The sequence below is a fragment of the Cottoperca gobio genome, chromosome 9 (genome assembly GCF_900634415.1).
Source record: "Cottoperca gobio chromosome 9, fCotGob3.1, whole genome shotgun sequence".
Lineage (NCBI taxonomy): Eukaryota > Metazoa > Chordata > Actinopteri > Perciformes > Bovichtidae > Cottoperca > Cottoperca gobio.
The window spans coordinates 10,620,131-10,638,294 of NC_041363.1; the positions used below are offsets into that span (position 1 = coordinate 10,620,131).

The window sequence follows — 18,164 nt, forward strand, 5'->3', positions numbered from 1 at the left end:
TCAATTTGTATTGTGTGTAAGATGCCTCCTAGGTATCCTCCTCTTTAAGGGAAATCTTTGTTTTATGAGATATTTCATTTATAAATGTGTGAAACTTGTCTGTGTAAATGTATCTATTCTGTATCATTTTTTAATTTTATTGTATGAAACCGAGGCTCCACTGATTAGAAATGTTTTTTTTTATTAATCCCGACTCAAAGAATGAAACTTGTAAACTGCAAACTATAAAATAATTAAACATTTTCTACTGACTTTTACTCTACTGACGATTTACTGTTTCCATAGTTATAGTGCACACGTGAGCAACAGCTGGAGTAACATGGAGAATAAGACGTTTTGTAGTAGTTATTGTTGGAAGACTTTTATTTCAAAGTTTAGTTATAAAAATGGCTTCCAGGCTTCTTTGTAGGAAGAACAATGCTTTTTAAAACGCTGAGTTGACTTGTCTGTCAGGGATTACATCAGCACACCAGGATGTAATCAAGCATCCGCATTATACCCATTACAAGCAGTTCTGAATGAACATGAGAGAACCTGTGAAATTACAATAACTGGGGGGAAAAAATATTAAAGCAACAAATTAATATTTGCTTATTTTGCCTGTAAGGCGACAAACCTCAGTTCCCTGAGTTAGTAACAAATAATATCCCAATGGAGGTGATCGCTATCAAAAACAACCTTAAACTACTATTGGATTTGTCTAAAGGGGCGATATTCTCTAGAAAATACATAAATCTATTGTGCGAGCACTAGTGTGCGATCAAAGTATGATTAGAATTTAATTTGTGCTATTTACTACAGTAGCAAGGCAGCCAATATGAAGAGGTTGAAATCCTAGAAATGGTGATTTATTACGAATTAAAGCTTGTATGTGTGTGTTAGTGAGTCTGTTAAAGCTGCATGCAGGGTTCTTCTGCAGCTAGTTTATAGCAAATTCAAGCTTTGTTTGCTTAACCATTTAGATTTTAAAAAACAACCTCATATTAGTAAATGATATCATGCAGATTTTAGGCCAAACCAAAGCTGTTATTTAAAACTTAGAAAATTGTATGTTCTTATATCATTACAGTGCATTCAGGATTATAACTATATACAATGTTATTTGTACAAAAAAATGTCAATGCCCATCCCTGGCTTCTTATAAACAAAGTGTACAGGTAGATACATCTTGCAGCAGCACAGAGGCCGAATCCAGTATTGATTTGTTTGTGAAACGTTTCAACGTTGTCGTAAAAGACCCAACAATGCGATTCAGTGTATTCAGAGCGTGTATGGCTCCGCTTGTCACGTTAAAGTGTCTTTCAGGAAGAAAAGCAAAGTTTCAGTGTCGTCCTCAGGGAAGTATGTCTCGAACAGACACGGTCCTGTCCCCAGTGTGTGTGTGTGTGTGTGTGTGTGTGTGTGTGTGTGTCCAGCTGCTCAGTGTCTCAGCACCATTAGTGTCCATATTGAAGTGTCCAGTCCCTCAGATGTGAAGTCATTGAGAGCCTTTGTGAATCAGCCAAGAAATGTCTCCAGTCCTGCAAACCCCCAAAAAACAGCCGTGAGATACACACACACACACACACACATGTATATATTCATCAAGTCCCTACACATGATCAATATGAGTGAAATTTAAAATGGAAAAAGCTCATATTTGTCCGTACTTGCCAAGCCGTGCTAACATCCTTCACATTTTGAGTTTGCATTATTAGAAATGAAAGACATGAGAAAGATCTACAGTCAAAGACTCGGGGACATAACAGGCAGAAATGTATGCAATAACATTAACATTACACAAATACAGCAACATGATATCCGTGTGGTGTCACTTAATGTTACAGGTCCAGCTTGATTTAATTAATGTATTAATGAAAGAACATAAATGTAACTTTTTGAAATGTTACCGGAAAGGACTATATCATTTCATATTAATTATAGGGGAATTAATTACAATCCTTCCTCCAAATGTAGCATTTATTAGCATTATATAAACAACACTCTAAAACATACTATTATGTAGTTGAGAGCAAATATAAAAATGTGTTTATTAATGTATTGGTTGAGAAATACATTAATAAACATGTTTTTAATATCTGTACGACAACATTATAGTGATATGTAATAAAAAATTATAAATGGGTTATTGTTTTACCAGCTATTCCTATAGAAGTTAATAACTGATTATAAGCTCTACACGAATATGTAATTAGTTTATAACGTCCTGGTTCTTTCTTGAAAACTAAAATAAATGAGTGGGTACCTGATATAAAGTCCACTACTATCCCTATAATTACTACTATAGTACTAAAGGACAGTTGTGTTTTCCCCATGGAATCTCCAAAGAACAGAAATGATTATGAATTGACGTGTTAAGTAAAATAAAGCGTAGCTACTACTGTTATTTTTCTGTAGTTCTCTGAGGTGTAGTTTCAATAAGCTATAGTTTTATAATACTTTCCATGTGATTAAAGTCACAAGCTCCACGACTCTTTGTGTTTTCTGTCAGAGTGATAACATTTGTCATGTTTTTCTTCACAGTAAAACCTGAGAAACCTAAAGAACATAACAGCTATTGTAACCGGCACCAGATTTAAGTCTTGAAAGGAGACTTACTCCACATCTCGTTTCTTAATCGTCTTTCCGGATCCTAAGACCTCTGCCACTCGGGATACAATGGGATCATAGTTCATGCTGGCAACAGCAACCACCTCCTCACTCCTGTAGATGGACCAGAGGAAAAAACAATGAGAAATTACATTTGGAGTCACAATTTAAGACTAAAATTAATTACAGGGAGTCGAATTAAATTAAATTAAACGTACCTGGTGTAAAACGCCACAAATCTCAGTTCATCCAGATCCCCTTGTATAATGACGTCATCAAATCCATCACCATAACCTTCACAAATAGAAAATTATGCACATAAAGAAAGTTCAGTTCAGGCTCTCAGTTTGAGGTCCTAACATTTATATTTTCATCTAGATAACTACACAGCTATTTGTCAACCTCTGATCTCTCTCTTACAGCATATCTACCTCGTAATAACACTCTTGAAACTAAAGATAGACATCTACCTGCATAGCGTATGGTCTTCCCAAACATGGCTGACCAGAAGTAAGGCACAGTTTTGATCTCTGCAGCTCTGCCCATCATGCTGAGCGCTGCCACCCTTCCTGTCAGTGGAGAGAAAGTAAGAAGAAACATTGATGCATGTAAATCATCATCACAGTAAACTATGACAGCCATATAGAGATATGCAAGCAGGACAACACACTCACCGTGTACATGAGCCATCTGCCAGTGAGGGATGTTCACCTTCTTGTTGTTGCGTGGCGGGAAAGGAAACACCACCACATCTCCTCCAGCAAAGACACCGTCAGCATTTGTCTGCATTGTCTGGGAGAAAAAGTTTAGAGGAGTAAATTAACAACATGGGACAAAACACTTTCATTTAGGCTTTTTGCAAAATACCTTGTTGACAGTGATGAAGCCCTTGGAGTCCATGTGGATGCCGCTCTGTTTCAGGAAGCCCGTTGCAGGAATACTTCCTGAGACACATAAGAGGAAACAGGTTAAATATGGAGCTGCTATAATTCATCAAAAGGGAGTTTCGTCATCTGCTGTAATTATATGTCACTGCAGATAGTGAGGACAGGTTTAAAAGAAAGGTCTTTGACATCACCTGCTCCGATGACACACACGTCTGCCCGCAGGACTTTCCCACTCTTCAGTACCACCTCTTTCAGCTGTGTGCACAGGAAAAACAAAATGTCCAGGCCATGTACTAAATATGCTAAATGTTACATTAACAGCTTTGACACTTCTATTCAGGAGATTACTAAAAGTCTTTTTCTGACCGCCTCTTAGTGCACTATACAGTAATAGGGAGCAAAGCTGCAACGATATATCTATATATATCTATATATATATAGATATATATATATATGTACATCTTTAATGAAAATAACCGTTTGTTGCAGCCCTAATAGGGAGTGATTTCTGAAGGTTGTTTGCTGATGAAACAGACCTTTTTCATTGTTAAACTCTTAATAAATAATACATTACGGATGTTTTCTTTTCAAATGCCCTTTAATGTTTTAGAGAAATACTTTTGCGTCACATTGTTAAGGGGCCTTAAAGTTGACACAATATTCTGCTTCTTATCCGACTCAATCTTCATCGTGGATTAACCAAGAGAGGGCAGTGCTGCTGAGCATCATGTCATGCTGTTTCTCTCACTTTCTGAATACCTGTCCATGATGGCCAATCATCTCTGACACCTCGTTCAGCATGTAGAACTTCACCCTGTTCACCTCGAACAGCTGCAGACAAAACACACCACAGACCCGGTTACCATGTGAAAAACACTTACAGCAGGACGGCTGGATTTGCATAAAAGGATTTACGATCTCTCTTGTGTTGACTTGGGTATTGTCCAGAAATGTTCAATATGTGATTTGCATTTTAACAAGAGGGATTGTTTCCCTTCCCTTAAGGAATAACAATGATGGTATTCTGGAGATGCGTCATGTTGTGTCAGGATTTTGTCCCTACCTTCATTATGGCTTTCCCTACTTTCTCCCCGAGAGCTTTTTTAAAGGGGACTGTCTCGATCCCGATGACAGAGACCGAGTGAGCTTTGTCAGTCAGAGCTGCAGCCACCTCCATACCTGCCAACACAACAAAGTAACAACACACAGTTCATTTATGTAGTAATTAATGCAAAAGGATACAGAAAAATAGAGTGGAAATACCAGCTGTTCCCATACAGAGCATGAAGGTCACTGAACGAGAATGGAAATTATGTGAATAGGACGTTTTGACTTTCAGTCATCAGGGCTCATTAAACTGCTAAAAGTGAAATATTGAACTAAAGTATAAGTCAAAATGTATTATTTGACTCTTATTCGCACACTTAAGAATAAAATATATTTATCAAATGTCTTATTACTTCAAATTACTCCAGAGGATTCTGCAGTACGGCAGCAGAAGTGAGCAGACACAGTTTCTCTGACACCTCGTCTACAAGCAGCAGACATTAGTTTTTTAATTTGAGCCAATTTCCTTTTATTTCATCTCCATATTCAGTATGTGTATATATTAGATGTGTGTTAATTCCACATGCTATTTGCCGCTGGATATATTAAGAATGTAACACAAATAAATTACATTTTTAGTAAATTGCTTTTTATTTGCAGACTAACATATAATTGAGTAAAATGTAAAGATTTCTTTAAGCAATGGAGCAGATATATGGTTTAAAAACATACTCTGATTGTCTGTTAACACATGTGATTAATCTTGCAATCAGTGGCTTTGAAAGGTCGCTCTTACACTTTGCTGTAAGTCGGAGCAGGTCACTTGATAAATCTGTTTTACTCTGACTTACTTATGTTGATAAAGATGAGCCCAGATCTCATGGTGACACTTACTAACTCTATTTCTGCTGTTATTTCCCCCTTATTTTGTCACTCAACCTTGATCAGCACAAATGAGAAGAATGTGTATTTTTCTCACCAACAAATGACGTCCCCACAATCACAGCGTTCTTGTTGTTGGCCAGCCTCGCTATGCTGTTGGCGTCCTCGGGCGTCCTGAGATGAAACACGTTCTTGACGTCCTTGCCTTTGAAGATCATTGGTTTGGGTCTTTGGAAGCAATCGGATGTGAGTTTATTCACTCATAATCTCAGCTGCTTAATTATCATGTGAAATACAAGTTTTTTTCCTTACTTGCTTCCTGTAGCAATAAAGAGTTTCCTGTACTCCATCCTCGAGCCATCTTCAAAGGTCACAGATCGTGTTTTCACGTCTATCGCCACAGCCTAAAGCAAACACGGCAGGGTCATACAGGTTATTGTGTTGGATCTCTGTGGAAATTTGCCAAAGATAGATCTGGATGTAATTAATGAATTAGTGGATCTGAGGTCACCATCTCTCACCTCTTTCTCTGTGAGCAGTTCAATGTCATGATCCTGTAGGAAGTCCATGGAGCGCAATTTCAGCTGCTCAGCTGTGCATTCTAACGACTAAAGGTCAGTAAGTTAGTACATCAATAAAATAATACAACTAAAGTCCCTGAATCCAAAAGCAATCTTTCCAAAAGCTGCATGCCTGTAAGTAACCAATCAATAATACTTTTTAAGCTCTTCACAGAAATGATTCAGTCTATTCAATTGTGCACAAGTCAGCAATCTTTGTTGCTGTTCCCCAAAGAGCTCCTGTTCCAGCACCAGTGACCGAGGCGGCACCTCTGCAGTCTGTTTCGTAACTTTCTTGGTAAAGTTCCGTTCTGTCTCAGTTTATGTGTTCAGGGTCTGTGTACAAACCTTACTCAGTTTAGGCCTGTCATACGGAGGATGTCTGTCCATGGTGCACATGACGATGCGGTCGGTGAAGCCCTCTTGCCTCAGTGTCTCTGCACACACCAGAGCTGCTGGACCTGCGGATACATTCACCATAAAAGAGGAAAATAATATTGAAAGCGAGACGGTGAAGGAAGATGCTGCGAATAAGAGTGAAATAGAGCTGGATTCTTGTTGTTCGAGGGACAAAAACACGCTGACCTGAGCCGATGATGAGAACATGACTGAAACCTGTGCTGGAGTTAATGACTGCTGAGCATCGGGCCATGGGCTTTGACCTTTTCTGCGACAGAAGAGCCTGGAAATGTTTGAAAAAAGATCTCAGATCAATCAGGTGGCCCGTGTCTTTTTCCTACATGTATTCTCCAGATTCTTTCTCTTTTTACCTGCTTGTTTGCGCGAATGATCACCTTGTCCTTCTCAACTCTGACCTGAAGCAAACAGACATGAGCGATGTGTACACTTTTTTATGGTGCTCAGAGACATGATAAGGCAGGGAATGTGTTAAGAGACAGCACCAGCGTGGAAGGTCACCTGGAAGATAGGCAGGCTGTCCAGCCCGGGGAAGTCCTCCAGGTCTCCTGTTGCAATGTTGAAACACGCACCGTGCCACGGACAGCGCACGTGTCCTTTTGACAACACACCTGGAAGGACAGAAAATATTAGGTGAAGTATATTATTATCTATATTATTAAGAATGGTAAAATCATACCTGAAACTATATTGCTCACCTTTGACCAGAGGTGCTCCGTAGTGTGGACACTTGTGGGCCATGGCAGAGAACTCCCCGTGTTCTTTGATCAACAAAGCTCTGCCACTTCCCAAGTCAACCTCTCGCATCCTGCCACACACACACACACACACACACACACACACAAAAACAAAAAGGTGCACCTTACTGTTGTACGATTCATTCCTTCAAGGGGAAAATAAAAAAGTACAGCAGCAATTTACCTATCTATCTAAACTACACTCTGGTGGCAGCAATGAGCCAAATTACTTAAAGCAGCAGTTCACACAAAAACATTAAATGACACAAAGTAAAGTATTCTGGATGAACACCAACTGAGCGACCATTAAAGGAAAAATATGATCTCATTTTCAAGTCCATGCTTGTATTTTGGGTTTCTACTAGAACATGTTAACGACTTTGTTTTTCATACCGTCAGCCTGAATATACCTTTTTTCACACTGGTGTGAAACGCTCCGTTTTTGTGCCTGTCTCTTTAAGGCACCCTCCTGAAAAAGCTCATTCTGCTCTAATTGGCCTGCGAGAAAAATATGGTGCACCTTTAGGCATTTAAGCTGTGGGTGGAGATACTCAGGCAAGACTATGTAACATTTGATAGAAGAAATGACCCAATCTTCCTCTTAGTTAAAAAGTTACATTTGCTATCATTAAAACCCATAATTGTCACTTGTGGTATCTGTTTAGCAATTTGTTTTTACTTTTACGGTTGCAAATTAAACTTGTCAGTGCTTTCTGCTGAACAAGCTATGAAGTTAGTAATCCTGGCACTGTTTCTATTTGTGTAGTGTACTGTCTTTTTACTAATTAGCCAACATCTACGCTGATAAAGACGTATCTCTTATGTTGCAATGAATGGGGGGGGTTTATTATGTTCTTGTGTGAACTGTCCCTTTAAGATGTAACCCTATATCCTTCTGGATTCTTGAGCTTCATTTCACTCTAGTGTGTTTGATTAACATGTTTGTGATGTACACCACAGCTTATTTACCTCAACTTGTATATGTGCATTACTATGTGTGCGTTTGAGTGTTTAAGTTGTGTTTTTCATTTGCTTACTGTCCGTTTTCCAGATCTTTAACATGACATACGGAGGCCTCCACATAGTCCCGTGGTTTGTGGTAGAGGGGGAGCGGGGTGGAGTCATCATCAGAGCCGTGTCCCAGGGCCCCGTTAGGTCTGCAGTCAGCAAAGGGACTCGCTTTGCCATTAGGTGACAGCCCGTCCACCTCTTTTTCTTTTTCCAGGAGAGAGAGTTCCACTTTAACTTCAACTGCATAACACAAACACGTGTCACTTAGAAAATGTATTAAAATGCACTAAACACATGCAGCGCAATCACAATGATTGTAGTAAAATGATCCTTGTCTTTCCAGGTGATCCAGAGACGTATGGAGGGTAAGGCTTATGGCATCCTCTGTTGATCTGTTTCCCCCTTCTGGATCAAAGACTAGAGATCAGGATGCTCTTCCTGGACTTCAGTTCGGGCTTCAACACCTTCATTCCCAACAGACTCGTGTCCAAACTCCAGAGTCTGGGCTTGAAAACAACCATTTGCTACTGAACTCTGGATCTTTAGGACCAACTGCCCCCAAACGGTTAGGAAAGCATACATCCTCCACCCTCACCAAGAACACTGGTGTTCCACAGGGATATATGCTGAGCCCTCCCCTGTTTGCTCTCCTAACCCATGACAGTGTACCTGTCCACGCAACAACTACCATCATCAGAATTTGCAGACAACACGACATGTCATGGGCCTGATCTCTAACAGCGATGAGTCCGCACACAGGGACGAGGTGCAGCCTGACAGCCTGGTGAATTCTAAGGAGATTGTGGTGGACTTCAGGAAGTCAAGGAGAACGACTCTCAGCCCAGTGTTCATCGGCTGTGGAGAGACGGCACAACAACGAAAGCTGAGGAGATCCACCTTTTCAAACTACTTCTCTCTGACAGGCAATACAGGATGATACACAAACGCACCACAAGACTGAAGAACAGTTTCTTCACCATTGTTGTCAAATTGTTGAACATGGCTTGACCCCTGCAACACTCACTGGTTTACACCTTGTGCTGCTGCTAGATTATATACGTGCCATTGTAATTTAGTTGTATACGTGTCCTGAACAGCAGTAAACTGATAATGAAGTATCTTATCTTTATTTACGTAATATTGGCAGACTATCACCAGTGCATTGCACTAATATTCCTGTATACCTGCCCTTTATTATTTTATCTATATTCTTAACTATTACTTTGGAATTTGCCTTTCAGATAGGAGAGACGTCAACAACCTTGTCTTCTTTTCTTTTCCTTTCTAACATGTAGCGAGGGTAATTAAAGGTATCATTCAATTGTTGTTCTTTTGCAGAGAAATGCTATTCATACAAGATTTAGCAGAGGTATGTTGTGGAAAATCTACAAAAGATGAGACGGATAACCCTTTGCCACTAATTTCTAACAACAAATTGTTCACCTCTAAATCTGTCTATATCTAAATTAACTTACTAAGCTACAAAATATAGATTTTCACAGGATAACAAGGCCATAAATAATGATATTTCCATAAGGAAACTGATATAAACAACCCAGCTTTTTGTATATTTCTTTAAGAAAACAGACTATAACAAAGCGGAGTAAATTAATTGGGGGATATTCACTTTTCTTTGAAGACATCTGATGCGCTGCTGTTTGGTTTATATTTCTGAACATTAAAAAACGGTTGTGTAACCCCCTTTTCACTGCAGCAGGCTTTATCTGTTTGGCTGGAAAAATGTGCTGATCATCCGGTTCTTACACAGTAATCTGGCTGGAATTTTCTCCTGCTGAGCAAGTCTTAATTAAAATCAATGGAAAATTGTAATAGTCAGTGCAATTGCAGGAGAAAAGAAAGAGAAAGCTTTCCACAGCTGAAGAGTATCTCTAGATGCTGCTGGATCTGCTGCTAAACGAGACATCACCACACAGATGCGTCATTTGATCAATACTGAAAAGTTACCTGGTGTGCTAAAACATTTTCTGTAATGCTTTTATTCTGATTGTTTCAGTGTTTAGAGCTTCAAGACATTTTGATTCTGTATGTACTGTATGATTTCACAGTATTTCCTAAACTTTCTGTATTTCTTCACATTGTTTTCTGTGAGCTAAAACCACTAACATATAAAGACAATGTGTAGAACTGTCTAAAACCTTTCCTCCTGTGTCAAAGATATTTACCTCCGCCTGACTGTTTTTCAGCAGGATTACGTAAAAACTACTCGCCCGATTTTCATTAAACTTGTTGAAAGGGTGTAGCATTGGACAAGGAAAAACCCATTAAATTTTGGAGCGGATCCAAATCCCAGGGCAGATACACATATTGTTTTTCACTTCTGGAAACAGCCATGGTAGAGGTCTGCACTCCCTTCTCGTTTAATATGATATTCCTGTTAAGTTTGATTTGTTATCGACGGTTAATATTTAGTAAAGCGCCTTTCCAAGCTAAAAGCAATCTCAAGGCGGTTCAATCATATCTAGTCCCTCATCTTTCTCACTCCACATCCACGTGATCTCAAAGCTGTTGTGTCTCCATATACCTGAATAGAAAGTACAGTGTGTTATTATTATTATTATTATTATTATTATTATTATTATTATTATTATTATTATTATTATTATTATTATTATTATTATTATTATCACCTGCAAGACTGCAATAAGGCATGATAGCTCTCCAAGCCATGCAAACACTGATATGGATACATGCACAGTGTTGTATTTGTATACATATTCATGTCTCAGTATGAAATCCTCTTGACCAAAGATGCCAAAGAGAGCATTTAAATTCCTCCCACACAAAACACTATTGTGCAAACAGTGGAGGCTAGATGTGAGATGACATGTGTAACAGGATTTGGAGGTGGTGTAGCTTTGAAAATGATTTAATCTGAACCAACTGTCCCTAAATATATCTTTCCTGAAGAAACAAATAACCGGTCTCTCCATGGAAACAGTACGATATGCAAACATGAGTCTTCAGCACGATTCACATTTCAAAAATGATTTATGGACAGAGTTTCTTCCTTATAAAGTATTTTTTTTAAATCATTGCATTTGTCTATTATCACTTTATCTTTCTGAACCTTGTTATGTTATGAAACCTTTCTTTGAAATACATTAACAGCAGAAAAACATTTGTATTTGTACTTCTCCATATTTCACTCAACAGATTTCAACTTTATTCTATATTTCTTGCAAACAAATAAAAATAAAATACAGCTGCACACGATACAGCAAATAAGGACTGGGCTATAATTCAATATTATAATTTATTGACTTTTTTATCGTTTTAATAACAATGTGACCATGTTATCATGTTGTTCTACAAAGATCAATTGTCCAAATAAAGAAGAAGGAAGATTAACAAAGTGACTCAATTAAGTTTCTTATGCTATAAATACAAAGTGTTTGGTCACATGTAAAGCAGCTTCTAACATCACTTTGATTATGGTATCTTATAAGTGATTTTGCTCTTTTATATAGATAAGAGGGAATATTAATCAGCCAGATCTGCTGGATATACCAACAGCAGGATAGCATATACAGGACTGGACAAAATAACATGAACACCTTACAATATTACGCAATCATGTACAACACTACAATTAAACTACCAGGTGTTTCAACAACCTATAGAATAATAGTCAGCAATAATTTATCAATATAATTTGTTGCATTGCAGTACATCAGACTGTAAGATGTTCTGGTTGTTGTGTCCTCCCCCTGTAGGGGAGAGTTCCCTGGAAACACCTGTTTCTCCTCACCTGAACAAGCTGTAATTGTGTAGAGTACGTTTTTCTTTACCTGGTTTGGGTTTGGAGAAGCATCCTCCCATGGTGGGCCCAGGATTGTTGGACACCCAGGGAGAGGGAGGGAGGGGGGAGAAGGAGGGGAGGTGCGGTCAGATCCTCGGGCTGGGCTGCTTGGTTGGGAGGTAACGATAACACGGAGCTGTGTGTCTGAGAACATGCAGGTCCAGGCTGGCCATCGCACACGTCAGCTGCGCCACATAATCTGCAAGGACAGAGGGAACAACATCGTCAACAACACACACACCAGACGGATCTGAGTACCGCTGGTTTACTTATCTTATGTATTATCTTTAGCTGTCTTTTTGACTGCTTTTAGTTTCAAATGTTAGCTCTTCATTGGCAATTTAGTCTTTCAAATTGACAAAACATTTGGCCCCCATTTGTCTCCATACTGTTTTATGGTTCTTCTAATCAGTCACTGACTGTGCTTGTGTTATTTAATACAAAAGTGGCTCTGAAGTGTCTGAAAGAGTCAGGATGGAACTGCCAGATAATTATGTGTGTGCGTGTGCGTGTGTGTGTGTGTGTGTGTGTGTGTGTGTGTGTGTGTGTGTGTGTGCGTGTGTGTGTGTGTGTGTCATGTTAGTGCTTGTAAAAAGGAAGCCATTGTGTTGATTAGGAACATTTCCACACACATTGTTACATTTGTTCATGCATGGGGAACCGTTAAATATTAACAGCTCTCCGACACCTATTAACTTTCTCGTCACACCGCGCTTTAAAGGGAAGAAGGGGCCCCTTGAGTTTTAAAATCCCCCTTGTTTGGTTGCCACGTTGCCCTCACAATTCTGCCAGCTCTGGTATTTCTACCACACATACAGTAGTTAGTTACTCACAGAGCGCTGGCTGCTATGAATCTGAGCATGACTGGGCATGGCAGGTATATCGCTGAACATAGTGCAATCCATCACCGAATTATCCTTTTGAGGTACAACCAGAAGGACTGCTTGATATTCTGAGCACATCTTAATGTCCTTGAACTTCAGAAAAAAAGTGCACAGTGTTGAATGGAGCACTGCTTAGAAAAAGTTCCTGAGAACAAATGAGAGATGGAAAGACTGCATGGCCACAACAGCTGAGTTTGAGCTGTTGTGTTGTATTTGCTTGGAGTGGGTGGAAGTAACTAAGTACTTTGCTTAACTTTTGAGGTACTTGCAATATTTTCAAAGGATAATATTGAACTTTTTTACTCGACTACATTTATTTGACAGCTATAGTTACTAGTGACTTTCAGATTAGGCTTTTAGGTTAAAAATAAATAAATACAAGTGTAACGCATTGTCAAAGATGTAATTAGTGATTCCCAAAATCTCATGAGCCCTCAGATTGATCTTGTGGACACTGGACTTAACTACCTCACTGTATCTTAAGTTGTTAAAAACTGATGCATTAGGTATCGACAAAACAATAATGTTGCATTGATAATACATGAGTCACAGGGCCATTTGTCCTGTAGAACAAATACTTTTACTTTTCCTGCTTTCAGTATATTTTGCTGTACTTTAAATTCAGTAGGATTTTGAGTATTTTTCCATTGTTATGTTTGTACTTTGTCTGATCTAGATTCGTCTTTCATCATTGTTTGTTCAAGTCAGATTTCCCAAATTAAGCATCTCCCACAATGTGTCTTTTTGGTCTTTATTCCAGAGCTATGCATCAAAATATCTGTGCCAAGCACCGACAGTTTCCTGCATTCAGTTGTCAGCCGTACTAACACAGCAGAGCCTTTGATGTTGTGTGTTTCACTAAACACAGAGAGCAACTTATCAAAACCACTTCCTGAAGAGAGAAGACTTCACTCTCACATGTTGCCACTTTAATAATTGGATGGGAAAGAGCTTCCATCCTGGACTTCCAGCAAGCACCAAGATATTTTTGTGCAAAACTAAAGTAGGTTAAGCAGATTTGGTCCTCACAACATATGACGCAGATCCCGTTCTCTCACTGTTGGGCCTGTCCCCAAGCAGTGCTAATAATCCTGCCTGCAAACAAGCTGTCAGTTTCACTCACTTCCCTACAAATGTAATACCTGTTACTGGAATGTCGGAGGGGAGAATTAGCAAAACGCAGCTCCCTGTTGGTGGCGAGGAGGTCGATCTATAAACTGTGGGTGAAAAAAGCAGGAATGTTGAGCACCAAAGCACCATCCATCATTCAAAACTGGACTCAACCTTCAATAAAAACGTATTCTACAATAGCAAACATGGATGTTATTGCGCTACAAAGAAGAACAAAAAGGGAACCTCCTCTCTCAGCTGGAGGCTTTCGCTCTGTAATGCAGAAATACAGCAAATTTCCCATATTCCTCAAACCTGAGCCACCAATAAATACTGGACTTGCAACAGCACCCGAAGAAAAGAAGAGCTGCTGGTTCAGTGGGTTATTCACCTCCAACAATCCAAATGGCTGGTCTGTGTTTTATTCTAACACTTGCTTGGCAGGTATGTCGGCCTGTAGTTAACGATTAGGGCTCTTTGATCCTCTGCTGATAAAGGACGACAATCTATCTGCACCTCTTTCTCTCACTCACCGTTTGCGTGTTTTCCTGGCTTGTGAAATACAAAGATAACCCAGAGGAATCATCCCCTGATTGTGTAAAACCAACGTTTGAGCTAAAGTGCTTTCTCACCAGGCTCTTAGTGGTTTTTATTTAGTTAAATGTCAGTTTAAGGAAGCATGGGACGGTTGGGTGACATTGTTAAGGTCTTTGAAATGCAATAAAGATCTTATTTCTGCATTTCTTATTTTGATTAGTAACAGTGGAAGGAGGCACAAGTGTTTCAGTCCATGTTTGAGGTCACCAGTATGTCCGCCCAAAATGCCAAGAAGCATTTGATTAATTTCTATTTACTCCTTTGGCTACGTGTCTTAATTATAAAAGAATAGAGTAGATTACAGTTTATCACAATCCCCATTAAGAAGCTCTAGTACGTGACACAATCGTACATTGTACAAGTTCATTCACACTATTTTTGACAGAGTTTCTACAAATGTTTGTATTGTTTGCTCGTGGGTGAATTGGTAGTGGTTATTGCGTATTACCGGCAAGATCAGGAGAGCTGACGACATCGTAAAAAGGTCCCAAACAGTATCTTCAGTATACGTAATGTGTGCATAAAAACTGAGAAAGGATAGCCTATATAATGACTCAAGTCTGACCCATGTTGTAACAGGTTACAGAGGTCATGTAGTTAAGCTTTTAACAGAATTAAAAGACAAACCTTTAGTGTTTAGTATAATACATAGATGCCACGTGGCTTTAGAAAACAAAGATTACACCGTCATTCAGCATTGTTTACTGTGGCACCCAAAGGAGTTCACAGAGGACAATCATTTTGCATCACTTTAACCATTTATTCTTTAAAGATTTGACCCAAACTTTACATTCTGTATATTATATATTCTTGTGTAAAGCTGAAGTTGGTTAACAACGGACACTACCAATGTCTATCAGGTCATTTCCCTGCTGCTTTGAGCGATAACCTATCCATGATGTCATGGAAAACTAGAATTGTGGTTTAAAGAGGGGTGTACACCCCACAGAGGAGCTGCGTTTCCATATAACAATTCTGCTATTGACCGGTTTCTCAGCATGCACACACACACACACACACACACATACACACACACACACACACACACACACACACACACACAAACACACACACACACACTCACACACACATACATATATACAAGTCGCTAGAAACACATATCACTTTATATGTACTGTTTGATATGTAATTTTCTCTCAGTTTTCTATCGTTAGTGATGTATTAACTATTGAAAACAGCCCTGATGGTCTTATTTTACATGTGTTTAACAGAACTGATCCATCAAATGTCAAATCTACTCTGTTTCTGGTTTCAGTTTAAATACTGCACCATTAAATGGTTCACCAGGGAAGATCTGGTATCTGAAAGAGCAAACAACTTCCATGTAAGTCCTGTAGGTACCCATAGTGCGTAAATACAGTCAAAATAAGTCTGACTATACACAGAGCATCGCACAAACACATCATACTGGGAATTTATAAAACAGAGCTATATTTCCCTGACTGTAAAAAGGAATAAATAAAGCTTACCAGTGTGCATGGAGCAGGTGCACTGAGATCCTGTCAAATTCCCTGGTGCTCAGCTTCCCCTGTGGAGTACGGTAGCATATTAGCACATGAGTCTCCTAACAATCCTGTCCTTCCTGTCCGCTGGAGTATTCCCAGCCAGTGCGTCCCTCCGTACTCTGATGCAGCAGAGTCTAAAGTAAGTGTGTGAGTGTGTGTGCTCTGCCCCTCGCAGAGCCCCCTCCAGCAGCAGACTGAGCAGACTGGTCGTGGGAGTTGCTCTCTTTCCCTGGCTGAGCCTGCAAATGCAGCACGGAGGACCTTTGCCAGTTTCTCAGCTGTATGCAGTATTGATGGAGTTGTTGAGGGGATGCTAACACAGCATGAATTTTCACCGTCCCCCTCACCCCTCCTCTCTCTTTCCCAAAGACACACACACACACACACACACACACACACACACACACACACACACACACACACACACACACACACACAGACCTTTTCAGCCTCGCCTTCAGATGTCAAAGACCTGACTTGCCAGTTAAGCTTGATCAAAGACTTGCTGCTGTCCCCACTGCACTGCCTGGTCTGACTGCCCACTTATCACACTGCCCACCTACTGTGCATGCATTGTGCCGCATGCTGCTGGGGTATGAGCTATTGTTGAAACTTACCAGAGTGACATTTATTGTAGTAGGAGACATGAAAACAATCTTCCGACTGCCGAACACTATAAAACACTCCTATAGTGTGTTGCTCTCCCTTCAGTGTGTGCAGCAGAGGGAGAAAGAGTTAAAGTGCAGTTGGTGCAGCAAATCCCAGTTTCAGTCAGGGAGGGGGGGGGGGGGGGGGGGGGGGGGGGGTTGGGTGGAGCAGGATTAAAAAGGTATACTGAGTCTTATAGAAATGAGCTCCAAAGATATTTCCATTCCTTATGCTCCCACTGTGGGAGGAAATGTGCCTCACTTTTCAAATAACTGCTGGGACAAGGTTATTCACCCGATAATCTCAGATCCATTTGTGCAGACATGATGGCAGCATTGACACAGGATGAGGATTTGGATGCAGCATTAACAGCCCTTATGTTGTTTCCTAATATGTCCAAATTATTTTCTTTTTCAACTGAGATTTGTCAGATTTCTTCTAGCTGCGTGCAGTGATTGTATTTATACAGCGTGCTGACAGCTGACACATGTACATGTGCTCCAGTGTCAGTATGTTTGTGTTGCTCTCTGCGTGTGTTCAAGCACATGTAAAAACAATGGAGTGGAAGCCAGGGCGGGCGGTGTGCACATGTGCAACAAGATGACCGATCAGCGTCACACAGGGAGGCACCGATGTATCACTCAGTTTAATTGAATTAGAGGGGGACTCTCTTCTGCAGGGGGTCGGAGAGAGCTGCAGCATGCAGAGACCCAGATGAAGAGAGGGGAGAGAAGTGCAATGAGTCATTCATAGGATGAAATATGAAATCATGGAAGTGCAAGTCCAAAGTGTAATAAGTTGTAAGGTCTTAGCTAAAATGCATTTGTTTGAGAAGTAGTGAGCGTACGATAAAAATTGTCATTTTGGGGGGGAAGTATTCCTTTAAACACAACGTAGACACAACATCATATGATACAAACTCTCAGTCATTTATTCTACCTCATTTTGTGATTTGTTGCGACGTCCGAATCAGTTTCAATCATCACAATGTCTGTACAGCAGAAGACTAAAGTAGTGTATTAAGGACTAAGAGGAGTTGGTGGTGCCAAGTCCCCCCTCCCCTAAACGAAATTGAACACAGAGGAGCTCCAGCACTGGAATGCAACTCCTGCTAAACTATTCACTCCTGTCCCTGCAGCGGGCTCAGAGACCATGTGCACCAGAGACGTGTTTTCATATGATCAGGGTTCCTAGTAGTTATATACTGACTCATGCATGGGGCTTAAAGGAATCTATTTGCTTAGTGTACATCTCTTTATCTTTGTATACTTTTTTTCTAAGGACTTTCTTTACTGATGTTTTTGCTTTATTTTAAACTAAATTTGGTGTTAATGACGTTACTGAAAAACTGCAACTCTACGTCACACAGTATGTCTGTATCATATACATGAAAAGAGTTGTATATATGTATAATGTATATAGGCTATGTGACTATATAGACTATATTTT

General features: G+C 39.8%; 1 protein-coding gene and 1 long non-coding RNA gene across 3 annotated transcripts; one reads left to right on the forward strand and one right to left on the reverse strand.

Annotated features, from left to right (window-relative positions):
- Nucleotides 1-1,097: 1,097 nt before the first annotated feature.
- aifm3 (AIF family member 3) lies at nucleotides 1,098-16,200 on the reverse strand. Of its 2 annotated transcripts, XM_029440761.1 has the most exons (20): nucleotides 16,032-16,200; nucleotides 11,940-12,149; nucleotides 8,157-8,370; nucleotides 7,081-7,190; nucleotides 6,884-6,993; nucleotides 6,736-6,780; nucleotides 6,551-6,647; nucleotides 6,314-6,426; nucleotides 5,927-6,013; nucleotides 5,718-5,809; nucleotides 5,503-5,633; nucleotides 4,540-4,655; nucleotides 4,236-4,307; nucleotides 3,668-3,731; nucleotides 3,457-3,533; nucleotides 3,264-3,381; nucleotides 3,060-3,158; nucleotides 2,808-2,883; nucleotides 2,599-2,703; nucleotides 1,098-1,520 (listed from the first exon to the last, which is right to left on the reverse strand). In XM_029440761.1, the coding sequence occupies exons 2-20, from the start codon at nucleotides 11,968-11,970 to the stop codon at nucleotides 1,478-1,480; spliced, it is 1,800 nt and encodes a 599-aa protein (XP_029296621.1). In that variant the 5' UTR covers nucleotides 11,971-12,149; nucleotides 16,032-16,200; the 3' UTR covers nucleotides 1,098-1,477. The 2 variants fall into 2 exon arrangements, with proteins under 2 accessions (XP_029296621.1, XP_029296624.1); XM_029440764.1 differs by lacking the exons at nucleotides 8,157-8,370; nucleotides 11,940-12,149; nucleotides 16,032-16,200 and adding an exon at nucleotides 7,513-7,537.
- On the forward strand, nucleotides 6,615-10,237 carry LOC115014108 (uncharacterized). Its single transcript, XR_003832862.1, has 3 exons — nucleotides 6,615-7,015; nucleotides 8,171-8,310; nucleotides 8,474-10,237. It is a non-coding gene; the product is annotated as an uncharacterized LOC115014108 (long non-coding RNA).
- Nucleotides 16,201-18,164: the final 1,964 nt, after the last annotated feature.